The sequence below is a fragment of the Myotis nattereri genome (genome assembly GCF_964212035.1).
Source record: "Myotis nattereri genome assembly, chromosome: 15".
Taxonomy (NCBI): domain Eukaryota; kingdom Metazoa; phylum Chordata; class Mammalia; order Chiroptera; family Vespertilionidae; genus Myotis; species Myotis nattereri.
Window position 1 is genome coordinate 34,528,179 of NC_138090.1, and position 19,734 is coordinate 34,547,912.

Consider the following 19,734-nt stretch of genomic DNA (forward strand, 5'->3'; position numbering starts at 1 on the left):
GGGAAGTTTTCTGTCATTATTTCTTCAAACAGGTTTTCTATTCCTTGCTTCTCCTCCTCTCCTTCTGGTACCCCTATTAAGTGAATGTTGTTTTGTTTTGCATTGTCCCAAAGCTCCCTTAGGCTCTCCTCTTGCTTTTAAAGTTTTTTTTTTTCCAGTTGCTCCTGTGTTTGTGTGTTTTTTCCTACCTTGTCTTCTAATTTGCTGATGCGGTCCTCAGCCTCTTCTAGTCTGCTATTTAAGCCTTCCATTGTGTTATTACAGCTATGTCGTTCTTCATTTCCTCTTGGTTCCTTATCATGTTGGTGACATTCTCATTCAGCTCCTTATAATTCTCATTGAGTTGTGTGTATTTGTCATCCAGCCGTTTGAGTATCCTTATAACCATTACTCTGAATTCTTTCTCTGATAAGTTAATACCCTCAATTTCATTTAACTCCCTTTCTGGTGAATCCTCTTTTTCTTTCCTTTGTGGATTGCTCTTTTGTCTTCCCATGTTTTGCTGTAATGTTTTAATTGTAGCTCTGATTGCTTTGCTACCCAGTTTCTTTTGGGTATGGTGCTACTGGTGTGACCTCTCAGGTCTCCTGAGCTTGGTAGTCTAGTGTAGCTCCCTACTTGAGCTATTTGGGTTCTCTTGATGTAGTCCTGTGAGCTGGAAAGGCACAACTGAGGTGTCTAGAAGTCATCAGCCATGGAGGGGGTGTCTCAATTTTTGCTGTCTTGTGCCCTTGGTTGAAATCACGCATGCCCAGTGGGGACTCACAATGGCACCCAGGAACCGTCTGTTGGGGTGGTGGGGCTCCAGAGGCCTGTGTTCTGGAAAGGCGTGGCTGTCGTGTCTGGAGTTCTGTAGTTATGGGGTGAGCAGACTCAGCTTTTGCTGCTGCCCCCGTGTTTGGATACACGAGATCCCAGCGGCAGTTTACAGGGGCACCTGTAGTGTGTTTGCCAGCAGGGTGTACTGGCACACTCTGAAGGGCCCTGGCACTGAAGCCACTGGATTGCAGTGTCTGTGGGAAGTCTGGGGAGTGCCGCAGCGGTGGTCATCTCTCCCTGTCCCAGAGAGCCTGGTCTGCCAGCCTCTGCTGCTCCTGCCAGATTTAACTGTCCCTCACTCACTCACACACACACCACACACTCTCCTTTCATCCCCTCACTCACTCATTTCCTATCCCTCACATCCATCCTGCCAGCCGCCATCTTTTTCTCTCTGTCATCTTTTTTTAAAAATATTTTTTTTATTGATTTCAGAGAGGAAGGGAGAGGGAGAGAGAGGGATAGAAACATCAGTGATCGAGCCTGCAACCTGGGCAATGTGCCCTGACAGAGAATTAATCCATACCTCCTGGTTCATAGCTTGATGCTCAACTACTGAGCAACATCATCCAGGCAGTGTATCATCTTTTTAGTGTATTGCTGGATCTGGTTTATTAAATGTTTTGTTGAAGATTTTAGCATCTATGTTCATCAGGATTATTGGCCTATAATTTTTTTCTTTGTAGTATCTTTATCTGGATTTGGAATTGGATAATGCTGGCTTTGTAAAATGAGCTTGGAGTTTTCCCTCTTCAATTTTTTGGAATAGTTTGAGAAGGATGGGTGTTAGTTCTTTTTTGAATCTTTGATAAAATTTGCTTGTGATGCCATCCAGTGAAGTACTTTTATTTGTCGTGAGGTGTTTTGTTTGTTTGGATTTTTTAGTACTTCTATTGTACTAGTTGTATTTGTTCATATTTTTGGATTTTTCCTGATTCAATTTTGGAAGATTGTATGTTTCTAAGAATTTATCCATTTCTTCAAGATTGTGCAATTTTTGGCATATAATTATTGATAATATTTTCTTATAATTCTTTGTATTTATTCAGTGTCTGTTGTTATTTCTTTCATTTCTGATTTTATTTATTTGGGTCTTCTTTCTTTTTTACTTGATGAGTCTGGTTTAAAGTTTGTCAATCATTTTTATCCTGTCAAAGAACCAGCTCTTGCTTTCATTGATTTTTGGTAACTTTTTTTAGACTATTTTATTTATTTCGACTCTGATCTTTATTATTTCCTTCTATTCATTTTGGGGCTTTTTTTCCCCTTACCATTTCTTTTAAGTATAAAGTTTGATTGCTTATTTGAGTTTTTTCTTCTTTCTTGAGGGAGGACTTTAATGCTATGACTTTTCCTCTTAGGACTGCTTTGCTACTTCCTATAGATTTTTTGTTGTGGTGGTCTCATTTTCATTTGTTTCAAGGTAACATGTTATTCAGCCTTCATGACTTTGTGTATTTTTCTAGGTTCATACCATTATGGTCAGAGAAGATGCTTGATGTCATTTCAATCTTCTTAAATTTATTAAGAATCTTTTTGTGTCCTAACATGTGGTCTATCCATGTTCCATGTGCACTTGAAAAGAATGTATATTCTGCTAATTTTGGGTGAAATACTCTGAAGAAATCAAATACATCTGATCAAGATTTTTATATAATGCTACCATTTCCTTGTTGATTTTGTGATCTACCCATTGATGTCAATGGGGTGTTAAAATTCCCTACTATCACTGTGTTTTTTGTTGATCTTTCCTTTAATGTCCATCAAGATTTGCTTTACATATTTAGGTGCTCCTATGTTGGGTGTATAAATATTTAACAGATTTATATATTCTTGTTGGATTGCTCCTTTTGTCATTATGTAGTGCCCTTCTTTGTCTCTTTAGCCTTTGTTTTAAAGTCTATTTTGTCATTTATAAGCTTTGCTATTCAGCTTTGTTTTTCCTTTCCATCTGCATGAAATATCTTTTTCCATCCCTTTACTTTTAGTGTGTGTGTATCTTTTGTTTTGAGGTGGGTCTCTTGTAAGACAGAATATAAATGGGCCTTGCTTTCTTATCCATTCAGCTACCCTATGTCTTTTGATCAGAGCATTTAATCCATTTACACTTAAAGTGATTATTGGTGGGTACATGTTTATTGCCATTTTATTCTTTTAACTGTTCCTTTTTTTTCTTTTTTGCCTCCTCCTTCTTATTCAAGCAGGCCCTTCAACATTTCTTGGAATACTGGTTTGGTGGTCGCCAAATAGTTTAGCTTTTTCTTGTCTGGGAAGTTCTTTATTTCTCCTTCAATTTTATATGATAGCCTTACTGGGTAAAGTAGTCTTGGTTGTAGTAGTTGCTTTTCATCACTTTGAATATTTTACGTTAGTTCCCTCTGGCCTAAAATGTTTCTGTTCAGTAATCGGCTAACAGTGTTATAGAAATTCTTTGTAGGTAATTAACTACTTTCTCTTGCTGCTTTTTTCCCCCTCCTTATTAATATTATCTTTTTAAAATAGTTTTATTGCTTAAAGTATTACAATTACTCTTTGCTTAAAGAGTCTCTTGCTTCTTTTAAGATTGTCTCTTGGTTTTTACCATTTCAATGATGATCTGCCTCGATGTGGGCCTCTTTTGGTTCTTCTTGTTTGGGATTCTCTGCATTTCCTGGACTTGTGTGTCTTTCTTTCAGTAGGTTAGGAAAGTTTCAATAAATATTCCTTAAAATACGTTCTCAATATTTTGCTCACTCTCTTTTCTTTCTGGTACTTCTATGAAGCAGATGTTGTTGCACTTCATGTTATCCCAAAGTTCCCTTAGACTGTACACATTACATGTAATTATTTTCTATTATTTTTTGATGCTCTGATTTAATCCTCTGCTATATCCAACCTACTTTTTATTCTTTCCAGTGTATTCTTTTTAAAAAATGTATTTTATTGATTTTATACAGAGAGGAAGGGAGAGGGATAGAGAGAAACATCGATGAGAGAGAAACATCAATCAGCTGCCTCTTGCACATTCCCTACTGGGGATGTGCCTGCAATCAAGGTACATGCCCTAGACTAGAATCAAACCTGGAACCCTTCAGTCTGCAGGCTGATGCTCTATCCACTGAGCCAAACCGGTTAGGGCATTTCCAGTGTATTCTTTATTTTTAAAATTAAATCTTTATTGTTCAGATTATTACATTTGTTCCTCTTTTTCCCCCCCATAACTCCCCTCCTCCCAGTTCCCACCCCACCCTCCGCCCTCATTCTCCACCCAATGTCCTCATCCATAGGTGCACGATTTTTGTCCAGTCTCTTCCTTCATCTCCCACACCCCTTTTCCCCCCAAGAATAGTCCATTCCCTTTCTATGTCCCTGATTCTATTATAATCACCAGTTCATTCTGTTCATCAGATTATTTATTCACTTGATTCTTAGATTCACTTGTTGATAGATGCGTATTTGTTGTTCATAATTAGTATCTTTACCTTTTTCTTCTTCTTCCTCTTCTTAAAGGATACTTTTCAGCATTTCATATAATCCTGGTTTGGTGGTGATGAACTCCTTTAGCTTTTCCTTATCTGTGAAGTTCTTTATCTGACCTTCAATTCTGAATGATAGCTTTGCTGGATAAAGTAATCTTGGTTGTAGGTTCTTGCTATTCATCACTTTGAATATTTCTTGCCATTCCCTTCTGGCCTGCAAAGTTTCCGTTGAGAAATCAGCTGACAGTCGTATGGGTATTCCCTTGTAGGTAAGTGAGTTTCTTTCTCTTGCTGCTTTTAAGATTCTCTCTTTGTCTTTTGCTCTTGGCATTTTAATTATGATGTGTCTTGGTGTGGTCCTCTTTGGATTCCTTTTGCTTGGGGTTCTCAGTGCTTCCTGGACTTGTAAGTCTATTTCTTTCACCAGGTAGGGGAAGTTTTCTGTCATTATTTCTTCAAATAGGTTTTCAATTTCTTGCTCTCTCTCATCTTCTGGCACCCCTATAATTTGGATGTTGGTACTCTTGAAGCTGTCCCAGAGGCTCCTTACCCTATCTTCATATTTTCAGATTCTTTTTTCATTTTGCTTTTCCGGTTGGGTGTGTTTTGCTTCTTTGCATTTCAAATCTTTGCCTTGATTCTTGCACTCCTCTGGTCTGCTGTTAGGAGTCTGTATAATATTCTTTATTTCAGTCAGTGTATGCTTAATTTCTAGTTGGTTCTTTATCACAACATTGAGGTTCTCATTAGATTTCTTGAGGATCTCACTATATTTATCGGCGGTCTCACCAGTCTTTTCGAGGGCCTTACTACATTTATCGGTGGTCTCACCAGCCTTTTCGAGGGCCTTACTAAATTTATCGGCGGCTTCTAGACAGTTCTTGAGAGACCGTAAAAATGTGGTTTTGAACTCTATATCCTCCATTTCTGTCATTTCTGTCCTGTTTCTTTGTCTCCACATTTTTTATGCTTTCTTGGTGCACCCACTGTGGTCTTTGTGCGCAGTCTTCTTGTAGCTAAGCCTTGATTGTTGTAGGTAACACTGGGAGGAATTTGACCTCCAGGCCAACTGGCTGTGAGAATCAGCTGTGTCTGCAGTGGGAGAACTTCTGTCCTCTAGGGAGGTGCTAATCTAGCCTTTGCCTGAGGCTATCCTGCAAATGCCTCTGTACAGGGCTTGGGCGGGGCGGGTCCCAGGGGATCAACAGGGCGGGCGGGGTGAGCTGTTATGGCTGCTCTCAGTCCTGTCCCCAGAGGCTGTGCCTCTCAGTGTCCCAGCAACTGCTGCAAGTACCTCGAAGAGAACGCTGCCCTCAAGTTCCGACCAATGCCAGACAGTCCCGCTTCTCCCGTTTGAGTCTGGGTCCCTAGAGACTCGCCTGGAACTGGACCTCAGAGCCTCAGACTCCCTCCCGATTGAAACAGACAGCGCGCCCTCAGCCGCCAGCCCACTACACGTGCACCTCCGCACCTTAGTATTTCACTTCCGCACTGCGCCTCCTCTGAGTCTCGGGTATACTTTTCTCCTTCCTTCTAGTTGTGTAATTTCCCCTCAGCCAGCCTTCCTGTGGTTCTGGGTTATGTCTGTTCCATCTTTTAGTTGTATTTTTGAAGTGGTTGTGCGAGGCAGCAATCTCCGGTGTTTACCTATGCTGCCATCTTGGTTTTCCCACCCATAGTAGAGACTTTAATCCTTACTGTCATCCATGGATATATTTTACAGAAAAAAATATCAATTAGGAAACAATCTTAAACAACACACTTGATAAGATGGATTTAGTTGATATCTATAGAACATTTCATCCCAAAGCAGCACAATATACAGTCTTCCAAGTGAACTCAGACCTGTCTTTGAGAATGTCTGAATAAATTTAAGGTTGAAATCATATCAAGTATCTTTTCTGACCACAATAGCACGAAACTGGAAATCAACCATGACAAACAAAACAAAACAAACACCCAAGAAATGAACCATGACAAAAAAAAAACCTCAAAAATATTCCAACACATGGAGGCTAAATATTGTTATGAAGCAATGAATGGATTTTCTATGAGATCAAGGAAGAAAAAAAACTGCCTGGAAACAAAAGAAAATTAATATGCAACAATCCACAATTTATGGGACAGAGTGAAAGCTGTCCAGAGAAGAAAGTTCATAACTTTAAAGGCCTACCTCAAGAAATAAAGAAAGTCTCTAGTGAACAATTGAACCCTACACCTGAAAGAACTGAAAAAGTACAGAGTAAGTATGAGGAAGAAAATAATAAATATAAGAGCAGAAATACATGACATGGAAACTAAAAAAGAACAAAAAACACAAGTTCAATGAAACCAAAACATGGTTGGTTGAAAGGATAAACAAGGTTGATGAATCCATTAACCAAATTAATCAAGAAACAAAAAGAGAAGACCCAAGTAAATAAAACCAGAAATGAAAAAAGAGCAGTAACAATAGGCATTATAGAAATACTAATGATCGTAAGAAAATATTATGAGCAACTATATGCCAATAAAATAGACAACCTGGACAAAACTGACAAATTCCTAGAATCATACAATCTTCCAAAACTAAATCACAAAGAAGTACAACACTGAATAAACCAATAAACTAATGAAATTGAAGTAGTAACCAAAAAAACTTCCAGCAAACAGAACTCCTGGACCGGATGGCTTCACAGGTGAATTTTACCAAACATTAAAGGAAGTACTAACACCTATCCTCCTCAAGCTATTCCAAAAAATTCAGGAGGATGGAAAAGTAACCTACAGCCAGTGTCATATTCAATGGGACAAAACTAAAAATGTTTCCCGTAAGGTCAGGAACAAGACAGGGATGTCCATTTTTAACACTTTTATTCAACATAGTATTTGAAGTTCTAGCGATGGCAATCAGACAAGAAGAAAAAAAAAAAGCATCCAAATTGGAAAGAATGAAGTAAAACTGTCATTATTTCCAGATGACATGACATTATATATAGAAAATCTTAATAACTCCACCAAAAACCTACTAGGTCTAATAAATGAATTCAGTGGCAGGATACAAAATCAACAACCAGAAATCAGTGGCATTTTTATACACCAATAAGGAATTATTAGAAAGAGAAATGAAGAAAAAAATCCCACTGACTATTACAACAACAAATTAAGAAGTACATAGGAATAAATTTAACCAAGGAGATAAAAGCTCATACTCGGAAAACTATATGACATTGAAGAAAGAAATTAAGGAAGATACAAATAATGGAAGCATATATCATATTCATGGATTGGAAGAATTAACATAATTAAACTGTCCATACTACCTAAAGCAATCTATAAAACCAATGCAATTCCTTTAAAATACCAATGGCATATTTCACAGAACTAGAAAATATATTCCAAAAATTGTATGGAGCCAAACAAGACCTCAAATAGCTGCAGCAATCTTGAGAAAGAAGAAAAAGTTGGAGGTATCACAATACTGGGTATCAAATTATACTACAAGACCATGGTAATCAAAGCAATCAAGGTACTGACATATGAATAGGCATATAGACCAATGGAACACAACAGAAAGCCCTGAAACCAACCCACACTTCTATGATCAATTAATATTTGACAAAGAAGGTAAGAACACTCAATCATCCAATGGAATAAAGACAACCTCTTCAATTAATTGTATTTGGAAAACTAAGTAGCCACATACAAAATCTAATAAAAGAGAAACATGCAAACTGACCATAACTTCGCTACGCCCCATACCATGTCCATCAGCTAATTAGAGGGACTATATGCAAATTAACCCAAGCAAGATGGCGGCCGGCAGCCATGGAGCTGGAGCAAGCAGGAGGCTTGGTTGCCCCGGCGATAGAGAAAGCCAAGCTTTCCGCCTGCCCTGGCTGGCTGTAGCCTCCGCTCAAGGCAACAAAGTTTCAATTATAGAAGATAAATAAATCCCAGATACCTTCTTCCAGCCAGCCTCCACTGGGAGCTTGGGTGGCTGGGGGCCATGGCCAGCCTGAAAACAGCCATCAGCCCCTCACCCAGGCTGGCCAGGCACCCCAGTGGGGACCCCCACCCTGAAGGGGCTGTGGCCAGCCTGCAAACAGTCATCAGACCCTCACCCAGGCTAGCCACACCCTCATGGGGTGAGGGTCTCTGCTAGGGGTCTTGGACAGCCTGCAAACAGCCCTGAGCCCCTCACCCAGGCTGGCCAGGCACCCCAGCGGGACCCCCACCTTGATCCGGGACACGCTTCCAGGAAAACCAACCTAAGCACCAGGCATATAATAAAAGGGTAATATGCAAATTGACCCTAACAGCAGAATGACTAGTCACTATGACACACACTGACCACCAGGGGGCAGACGCTCAATGCAGGATCTGCCCCCTGGTGGTCAGTGTGCTCCCACAGGGGGAGCTCTGCTCAGCCATAAGCAAGGCTGATGGCTGCCAGCACAGCAGTGATGGCGGGAGCCTCTCCCGCCTCCTCAGCAGTGCTAAGGATGTCTGACTGCAGCTTCAGCCTGCTCCCCGCTGGCAAGTGGACATCCCACAAGGCCTCCTGGGCTGCCAGAGGGATGTCTGACTGCCAGCTTAGGCTCGAACCCCCGGGGAGTGGGCCTAAGCCAGCAGGTGGACATCCCCCGAGGGTCCCAGACTGTGAGAGGGCACAGGCCGGGCTGAGGGACCCCCTGAGTGCACAAATTTTTATGCACCGGGCCTCTAGTAAATATATAAAATTAGACCACCAATTTACACCATACACAATAATGAACTCAAAATGGATAAGAGACTTAAAAGAAAGCTGCAGAACCATAAAAATCCAAACAGGCAGTAAAATCTCAAATATCTGTCCCAGCAATATGTTTGCTGATATGTCTCCAAGGGCAAGGAAACTCAGGAAAAGGTAAACAAATGAGACAACATACAGTTAAAAAGGTTCTCTACAGCAAAAGAAAACATCATCAAAATGAAAAGAGAACCCACTGCATGGGAGAACATATTCACCAATGATACCACTAATAAGGGGTTAATTTCCAAAAAGTATAAAGAACTTATACAACTCAACACCAGGAAGACAAACAATCCAATTAAAAAATGGACAAAGAGGCCAGCCCTGGAGGGTGGGGGCAGGCTGGGAAAGGACAAGGGCGGGGGGGGGGGGGAAGGGGACATATGTAATACTTTCAAAAATAACTAAATAAATCATCTAATAAAAGGGTAATATGTTAATTAGACTGGGTCAACCGGCCATCTTCCAGACGTCTAACTTCCTTCCAGACAAAGCTATGGTGGTGGGGGCTGAGGCAGAGATGGTTAGGGGTGATCAGGCCAGCAGGGAAGGACAGTTGGGGGTCACCAGGCTAGCAGGGGAGCGGTTAAGCATCGATCAGGCCAGCAGAGGCAGATAGGGGTGATCAGGCAGGCAGGCAGGTGAGCGGTTAGGAGCCAGCGGTCCTAGATTGTGAGAGAGATGTTGGATGGGGCCAAAACTGGCAGTCGGACATCCCCCAAGGGGTCCCAGATTGGAGAGGGTGCAGGCCAGGCTTAGGGACTCCCCACTCCCAATGCATGAATATCGTGTACCAGTCCTCTAGTATATAATAAAGAGTGAATATGCTAATTAGATCAAACAGCCGAATGACCGTATGGACAACATTCTGGATGACTGTCCAGATGACCTTCCGGATGAAGCCAGGGTTGTGAGGGACTATGAGGGCTGGCCGAGGCTGCAACAGCCAGCTGAGGCAGCTAGGGCTGCAAGGGCATGAATTTCATGCATCGGGCCTCTAGTAAATAAATAAATAAATAGATAAATGACGAAGGACCTAAAGAGAAATTTCTCCAAAGAGAACATACAGATGACCAATAGACATATGAAAACTACTCAAGTTCAATAATCATCAGAGAGATGCAAAACGCCAATGAGGTATCACATCACATCTGTCAGAATGGCTACTATCAATAAATCAACAGACAACAAGTGCTGGGAGGATGTGGACAAAAGGGAACCCTTGTGCACTGTTGGTGGGAATCAGACTAGTGTAGCCACTGTGGAAAACAGTATGGAGTTTTCTCTAAAAATTAAAAGTGGAATTGCCTTTTGACCTAGCAATTCACTTCTGGGAATATATCCTAAGACTCCTGAAACACCATTCAGAAAAAAAAAACAAACATGCATCCCTATATTGATACCAGCATCCTAATATGCAAATCGACCAAATGGCAGAAGGACCAGAATGACCGGTCACTATCATGCACACTGACCACAAGGAGGCAGGTCCTCAACACAGGAGCTGACCCCTGGTGGTCAGTGTGCTCCCACAGGGGGAGTGCCGCTCAGCCAGAAGCCAGGCTCACGGCTGGTGAGCACAGTAGTGGTGGCGGGAGGCTCTCTCACCTCTGTAGCAGCACTAAGGAGCAGTGAGCAGGCAGGCAGTAATGAGTGAGGAGTCCTGAGAGGGCGCAGGCTGGGCTGAGGGGACCCCTCCCCCAGTGCATGAATTCTGTGCACCAGGCCCCTAGTCCTATCTAATAATAGAGAAACATGGTAATTAACAGTAACTTCACTACCCTTCCCATTGGCTAATCAGGGCGATATGCAAATTAACTGCCAACAAAGATGGCTGTTAACCGCCAACAAATATAGTGGCTAATTTGCATACATAGGCGCAATGATGGGAGGCAAAAGGGGAAAGACAGAGAAAGGTGGCAGGCAAGAGCTGGGGGGCGGGCAAAGGCAGCCCACAGGATGATCGCCATCGGAAAGCCTGGCAGCAGGACAGGCGACACCCCCCCTCCGGGGTGCCGGTGATTGCCATGGCGATCGGAGGAAGAGAGTGCCGGGGTGCAGGACCCCTGGGGCCAGGGGTGCCGGCTGGCCTGCGGCCCCCTGATCTGAGATGTCAAAGGGAAGGGCGGGGCCCCAGGGACGGCGGGCACCCCGGGCACCGGGTGCAGCTGTGCCTGCGGTCCCCGGATCTGCGATTGTGAAGGGAGAGGCGGGGTTGTGCCTGTGGCCCGGATATGCAATCGCAAAGGGAGGGGCGGGGCAGCAGGCATGGCTGGCGGCACCCAGGGCACCCGATGCTGAGGTTCCTGTGGTCCCCTGATCTGAGATGGGGAAGTGAGGGGCGGGGTCACAGGCACAGCTGCACCCGGGGGACCAGGATCTGCAATCGAGAAGGGAGGGGCGGGGCAGCAGGCATGGCAGCACCCTGGGCACCTGGTGCAGCCCCAGGGTGCAGCCATGCCTGCAGCCCCCTTATCTGCTATCGCTAAGGGAGGGCTGGGGGCGCAGGCATGGCAGCACCCTAGGCACCCCAGCACCTGACATGCAAAGGTCGGGGATGAAATGACTTTTCCCAACCACATCTGCAAGTATCCTGGGGAAGGCATCACTAAAGTGTTCACAACAACTCTCTTACTTGGCAAGGAAGAAAAAAGTTGGCAAGGGAAACAATCCCTTACATTAAAGTTAAGGTCCCTCTGAGTAAAAAATAGTATTTCCAATGTAAAGGAGGGAGCAGGCAAAAACAATAGGTTCTCATGACTTCCACTGAAGTTTGAGCATATGACAGAATCAAAACAAACATACAAATTAAAACAGATAGTGGCCATTCAAATGACCCAAATCAACTGTCACTGTTTGTTCCAGTAGCAGCAATGCTTATGTGATAATATAGTTTAACAAACATACAAAACAAGTCACATGATAAGAGAGGTTCGGCTTCTAAAGTAAATTGAATATGTTCTTTAAAAATTCTCATGTCCTCTCCTCTGACTATAATTCTTAATTTTCCAATCAGAAAATTACCCCAGGTGATTCATTAACATGTAGAACTTCAGTAACCTAACTTATTTAAAAACAAACAAACATCCCAACCATTTTTAAAATATTTAAATTGATATCTTAGGGTTAAAATTATAGAAGATATTTAGATTCAAATATATTTTCTGAATAGAAAATATTTCAATTTTTGATTAAAAAAACTAAACATAAAAAAATATATAAGTGACACATTTTCCCAAGGAACTCTGAATTAGTACCTTTCCCTCTAACTTTCTTCAAATTAAGAGAATCTATGGAGTTCCCTATACTGCACAGTTTTAATGAAAGAAAATAAGCCTTTCTAAGAGCATCAAATACATGTTTTGTTATTTACAAACATATATACTCCTCTCTCTCTCTCTCTCTCTCTCTCTCTCTCTCTCTCTCTCTCAAATATATTCTTACTGATTCAGAGAGGAAGGGAGAGAGAGAGAGATAGAAACATCAATGATGAGCCCTGACTGGTTTGGCTCAGTGGATGGAGCATCGGCCTGCGGACTGAAGGGTCCCAGGTTCGATTCCAGTCAAGGGCATGTACCTTGGTTGTGGGCACATCCCCAGTAGGAGGCGTGCAGGAGGCAGCTGATCGATGTTTCTCTCACATTGATGTTTCTAACTTTCTATCCCTCTCCCTTCCTCTCTGTAAAAAAACAATAAAATATATTAAAAGAAAGAAAGAAAGAAACATCAATAATGAGAGAGAATCATTGATCGGCTGCCTCCTACACACCCCATACTGGGGATCAAGCCCACAACCCGGGCATGTGGCCAGACCTGGAATCAAACTGTGAGTTCCTGGTTCATAGGTCAATGCTAAACCACTGAGTCACACTGGCGGGGCTCAATTCTAATTTATAAATTCATTCGAAGGACATATACAGCTTGAAAAGCTTCGGAAGTAGTTTCAAAAAACTAGCTTTTAAGTAACAAGAAAACGGTTATAGAAGAAAGTTTAAATTAAAGGAAAAAATTGTTTTGATTTATTGAAGAGTGAGAACATCCTCCATGAAAATGTGTACCTTGACTGTGGATGGCTGGGAGGCCTTATCACACTTTAGGAATTCAAATGCTTTTTACAATGAAAAGAAAGAGAGTTTCATCTCACTTCTCTCCCAGGGTAGATGTCTGTCAATAGAAGGTAGACATCAATAAAAGGAGGGGCTTGCACAATCAATCCAGAAAGTCAGCAATCTATGAATAATCCAGAAACGAGTATTTATCTCCTCTGCCACACACCCTCCCTCCTAGCCAGTGAGCAAGATAATTACTCTCAAGTCAAGCTAAGTGCCCCCCAGTCACAGTAGCCCAATGCTGACATACAAAGCATACAAATAATTCTCACTCTGGCATAAAAGTGACAACTTTCTTGGAAGAAAAGCAGATACTGTAAATTTCTCAAAGTCTTCCTGAAACATTTTTTATTTATTTTATTTTTTTTAAAATATATTTTATTGATTTTTTACAGAGAGGAAGGGAGAGAGATAGAGAGTTAGAAACATCGATGAGAGAGAAACATCGATCAGCTGCCTCCTGCACATCTCCTACTGGGGATATGCCCGCAACCCAGGTACATGCCCCTGACCGGAATTGAACCTGGGACCTTTCAGTCCGCAGGCCAACGCTCTATCCGCTGAGCCAAACCAGTTTCGGCCTGAAACATTTTTTAAAGTAATTTTTACTTCTTTAGAAAAAATGCATACATGGCAAACCATCTGTAATAAAAGGCCCATTCTATAAAATAATTCATCTATACTAATAAAAGGGTAATATGCTAATTAGACTGGGAGACTTTCCAGATGTTCTTCTGGACAAAGTCATGGTGGCAGGGCCAAGGTAGAGGCAGTTAGAGGCCAAGAGGGGAGGGCAGTTGTGGGTGATCAGGCTGGTGGGGGGCAGGGCTGTTGGGGGTAAGCAGACCAGCATGGGGGCCAGTTGGGGACAAGCAGGCCATCAGTGGGGGTCAGTTGGAGGTGATCAGGACAGCAGGGAGGCAGTTTGGAGTGAGCAGGCCAGTGGGGAGGGAAGGTAGGGGCGAGCAGGCCAGCGGGAGGGGCAGTTTGGGGTGGTCAGGCTGGTGGGGGGGCATTTGGGGGCAAGCAGGCCGGCAGCAGGGGAGGGGCAGTTGGGAGCAAGCAGACTGGCAGGCAGAGTGGTTAGAGGCAATCAGGCAGGCAGGCAGGCAGGTGAGTGGTTAGGAGCCAGCAGTCCTGGATTGCAAGAGGGATGTCCAACTGCCAGTTTAGGCCCAATCCCTGTAAACTGGCAGTAGGACATCCTTCGAGGGATCCCAAATTGGAGAGGGTACAGGCCAGTCTGGGGAACATACCCTCCCCCATGCATAAATTTCATGCACCAGGCCACTAGTCCTATATAATAAAAGCCCAGCGACTGAAATGGCAGAACAACCAGAATGACCAGAATGACCATAGCCCCTTGCCCCAGATGGCTCGCCCCCCAGCAAGCAGTTAGGGGTGATCAGGCAGGCAGGTGAGTGGTTAGGGACGATCAGACAGGCAGGCAAGTGGTTAGGGGCTTTCAGGCAGGCAAGCAGAGGCGGTTAGGCCTGATCAGGCAGGCAGAGGCAATTAGGGTGATCAGGCGGACAGGCAGAGGGGGTTAGGGGTGATCAGGCAGGCAGGCGAGTGGTTAGGGGCAATGAGGCAGGCAGGCGAGTAGTAAGGGGGGATCAGGCAGGCAGGCAGAGGCAGTTAGGGATAATCAGGCATGCAGAGGCAGTTAGGGGGGATCAGGCAGGCAGGCAGAGGTGATTAGGGGTGATCAAGTAGGCAGAGGCGATTAGGACGATCAGGCAGGCAGGTGAGTGGTTAGGGGTGATCAGGAAGGCAGGAAGAGGCAGTTAGAGATGATAAGGCAGGCAGGCGAGTGGTTGGGGAAATCAGGCAGGCAGGTGAGTGATTAGGGGCAATGAGGCAAGAGAGTGGTTAGGGGCGATTATGCAGGCAGGCAGAAGCTTTAGGGCTGATCAGGCATGCAGGTGAATGGTTAGGAGCATTTCAGGCAGGCAGGTGAGTGGTTACAGGAGATCATGCAGGTAGGCAGAGGTGGTTAGGAGTGATCAGGTAGGCAGGCGAGTGGTTAGGGGCAATCAGGCAGGAAGGTGAGCAGTTAGAAGCCAGCGGTCCTGGTTTGTGAGAGGGATGTCTGACTGCCAGTTTAGGCCCTATCCGCAGAGTTGGACATCCCCCAAAAGGTCCCAGATTGAGAGAGGGTGCAGGCTGGGCTGAGCCCCCCCCCCCCCCCCGCACAAATTTCATGCACCGGGCCTCTAGTTAGTTATAATAGCCAAAGTCTGGAAGCAGCCCAAGTGCCCATCAACAGATAGTGTATACAAAAGCTTTGGTATATTTATACAATGGAATTCTATGTGGGTGGTAAAACTTTTACCCTTTGAATGGATAGACCTGAAGAGTATTATGCTAAGTGAAATAAGCCAGAATACCATATGATCTCACTAATTTGTGGAATCTAATGAGCAAAATAAACTGATGAACAAAATAGAATGAAAAACATGGATACATGGAACAGACTGCCCTGTGCCTGAGGGCAGGTGGGTGGGGATGATTGGATAAAGAAGGTGAAGGGATTAGCTCAAGAACATATATGCATAGCCCATGGAAATGGACAATAGTTTGTTGAAGGCCAAGGTAGGGGAAGGCGGAGGTGGGTGAAGGTGGACAAAAGGCAGGGAAAAGGGAAACAGCTGCAATTATGTCAAAATTTAAAAAATTTTTAATCAAGAAAAGGAACTATAGGCCAATATGCCTGATGAACATAGATGCTAAAATCCTCAACAAAATATTAGCAAACCGGATCCAGCAAAACATTAAAAAGTTCATACACCATGACCACTTGGTACTTATTCTGGGGATGCAAGGCTGGTACAATGTGCAAATTAATAAATATAATATATCACATAAAAAAATTAAAGATAAAAATTGCATGATCATATTAATAGATGCATTAAAAGCTCTTGATAAAACCCAGCACCTATTTATGATAAAAACTGTCAGCAATGTCGGAATAGAGAGATCATCATAATAAAGGCCATATATAAAAAACCTACAGCCAATATCATGCTCAATGGGTGAAAATTAAAAGCATTTCACTTAAAATCAGGAACAAGACAGACATCCACTTTCACCATTCTTATTCAACATAGTACTGGAAATCCTAGCCAAAGCAATCAGACAAGAACAAGTAAAAGGCATCCAAATTGGAAAGGAGGAAGTAAAGCTGCCATTATTTTCAGATGACATGATATTGTACATAGATAACCCTAAAGACTCCACCAAAATAACTATTAGATCTAATAAATGAATTCAGCAATGTAGCAGGATACAAAAGTTATATATAGAAATTGGTGGCATTTTATACACCAATAATAAATAAACCTAAGAAAACAATCCCATTTACTATTGCAACATTAAAAAAAGGTACCTAGGAATAAATTTAACCAAAGGGTTAAAAGACCAGTATATGACATTGAAGAAAGGAATTAAGGAAGATGTAAACAAATGGAAGCATATACCATGTTGATGGATGGAAAAATTAACATCATTAAAATGTTCATATTACCAGAAGCAATCTATATATTCAATGCAATTCCTATTAAAATTCCAGTGGCATATTTTACAGATCTAGAACAAATATTCCAAGAAGACCCTGAATAGTCTCAGAAATATTGAAAAAGACAAAGTTGTAAGAATCACAATACCAAATATCAAACTATAATACAAAGCCACTGTGATCAAAACAGGCTGAAGCTGGCACAAGAACCAACATATAGTTCAATGGAACAGAACAGAACCCAAAAATCAATCCATTCCTGTATGATTAAATTATATTTGACAAAGAGGGCAAGGACATACAATGGAGTAAAAACAGTCTCTTCAATAAGTGGTGTTGAGAAAATTGGATAAGTACAGACAAAAAAAAAAAAAGAACTTAGACCACAAACTTAAACCGTACACAAGAATAAACTAAAAATATAAATTGTGAAATCACAAAAATTCTAGAAGACAAGATAAGCAGTAAAATCTCAGACACCTCTCAGAGCAATATTTTTTGTCAATATGTCTCCAAGGGTAAAGGAAACATGATAAATTTTAAAAAACAGGAGTATATTAAACTAAAAAGTTTCTTAACAGCAAAAGAAACCATCAACAAAATGAAAAATGAATCCCTACTGTACAGAACATATTTGCCAATGATTCATCTGATAAGAGGTTAATCTCCAAAAGAACTTATACAACTCAACACCAGGGAGACAAACAATCCAGTAAAAAAATGGGCAAAGGAATACAGGAGGGAAGGAAGATGGCTGCCAATGGGAAGGCAGACTGCAAGATAGTACGTGAGTTAGAGAACGAAGGGAGAGTGTGTGGTTGCATGGGGAGTGTTTGTTTGCGAGTTGAGGGACAGCTATACTCCAGGGTACAGTGGGGGATTGCTGGATGGGGTTCCCCTGACCAGGCAGCCTCCACTGCTGCTGAGATCCCTCCTGGAGCGACCGGCTCTGACACGGAGACCACACCATCTTGAAGGGGAGAGTGGATGTTGTCGGAAGCCTGAAAATGTTGTCGGGAATCTACAACAACGGCACCTAGCAAACAGTTGCGAACCTGGGAACACTGGTCCCCAAGTGGTGTGAGCATGCAGATTCGGAGGAACTCTGCACCTCCTCACAGAAAGGAGAGAGAGAACTGCATAACCAGACACCCAGAGAAGAGAGATCATGGGGAGACAAAGAAACAGCCTGCATATGAAAGAAAAGCAGTCATCACCAGAAAAGGAAGTAAATGAAATGGAGGCAAGCAACCTGTCAGAGAAAGAATTCAGAGAAATGGTCATAAGGTGGATGAAAAGAATGGAAGACAAATTCAACAATATGTGTAAGAACCAAGAGGAAATGAAGAAGAACCAAGATGAAATGAAAAATGGCATCACTGCTATAAAGAACTCAATACAGGCTCCGCCCCTCGTGTTACTGCCCCACCGCCTGGCCCCTGCGGACACACGACCCGCTACCGACCAATCTGCCCAGCACTCGTGTGCACCATGTCTGGTTCCTCCAGCTTCACCACTATGAAGAAAGTGGTTCAACAGCTCCAGCTGGAGGCTGGGCTCAACCACATGAAGGTTTCCCAGGCCGCTGCAGATTTGAAACAATTCTGTCTGCAGAATGCTCAGCATGACCCCCTGTTGACTAGAGTATCTTCAAGTACCAATCCCTTCAGATCCCAGATAGTTTGTGCCTTTTTGTAGTAAAATGAATTTTGAAGGTGTTCTAAACCACTTTTCTTGAACTAGCGAATATTCAAAGAGAGCCAAAATTGAAGCCTGTACAAAAAGCTTACCCTATAACATGTGCCATACTCTACAAACTTCTGCTTTTGTCAGTCCTTAACATGTACCTCTCTGAATTTTCATGAATTTATATTTCACAAGAATGATTATTTTATATACACTGGCAGCAGCATACAAATAAAATACTTAGTATAAAAAGAAAATGAAAAACTCAATACAAAGCATCAACAGTAGACAAGAACAGTGGCCGGCAAACTCATTAATCAACAGAGCCAAATATCAACAGTACAACAATTGAAATTTCTTTTGAGAGCCAAATTTTTTAAACTTAAACTATATAGGTAGGTACATTGTTATTAACTTAATTAGGGTACTCCTAAGCTGGCCTTTGCTAAAAACATCCTCAATCTGATTGAGGTATGTTCGCTGAGGTCGACCCCTTCCAACTCTCCCATCCACACTCATACTGTATACTTGTTTTGTCTATCTCCTTTTGTTCATCCTCTCTATATGTCCAAACCATCTCAACATACCTTTCTCAATCCTCAACACCACATCGTCTTTCACTCCACAACATTCCCTAAAATTAACTTAATAAAATTTACTTAAAATTTAAGTCAACTTTGCACTGTACGTGTGCGCACACACGTGGTATTTTGTGGAAGAGCCACACTCAAGGGGCCAAAGAGCTGCATGTGGCTCATGAGCCGCAGTTTGATGATCACTGGACTAGAAGAAGCAGAGGACCGCATCAGTGAGCTAGAAGAAAAGGTAGGAAAAAAAAAAAAAACCCAAACAGAGCAGCTTCTAGAAAAAAAAAATTAAAAAGCAGGAGGAGAGCCTAAGAGAACTTTGGGACAACATGAACTGAAACAACATCCACATAATAGGGGATGCCAGAAGGAGAGGAAACTGAGCAAGGAATAGAAAACCTGTTTGAAGAAATAATGACAGAAAACTTCCCTGAAATAGGGAAGAAAAAATTCACACAAATCCAAGAAGCTCACCGAGACCCAAACAAAATGAACCCCAAAAGATCGACACCAAGGCACATTATAATTAAACTGGCAAAGACCAACAACAAAGTAAGAATCTTAAAGGCTTCCAGAGAGAGACAGAAAGTTACCTACAAGGGATCTCCCATCAGACTATCGACTGATTTCTCAACAGAAACACATCAGGACAGAAGGGAATGGAATGAAATATACAAAGTCGTGCAAAGGAAGGGTCTGAATCCAAGAATACTGTACCCAGCAAGGCTATCAATCAAAATTGAGCTTTACAGACAAAAAAGGACTAAGGGAGTTTATTACCACC

The 19,734-nt window shown here is 42.5% G+C and overlaps 1 protein-coding gene across 1 annotated transcript; it reads left to right on the forward strand.

Annotated features, from left to right (window-relative positions):
- The first annotated feature begins 18,122 nt into the window (after nucleotides 1-18,122).
- On the forward strand, nucleotides 18,123-18,470 carry LOC308531065 (guanine nucleotide-binding protein G(I)/G(S)/G(O) subunit gamma-5-like). The gene has a single exon (XM_081107914.1). It carries the CDS (start codon nucleotides 18,169-18,171, stop codon nucleotides 18,373-18,375), a length of 207 nt encoding a protein of 68 aa, XP_080964040.1. The 5' UTR covers nucleotides 18,123-18,168; the 3' UTR covers nucleotides 18,376-18,470.
- Nucleotides 18,471-19,734: the final 1,264 nt, after the last annotated feature.

Excerpts from the sequence above, each read along its gene's own strand:
- LOC308531065 (XM_081107914.1), top strand. The coding sequence starts at position 18,169 with ATGTCTGGTTCCTCCAGCTTCACCACTATGAAGAAAGTGGTTCAACAG.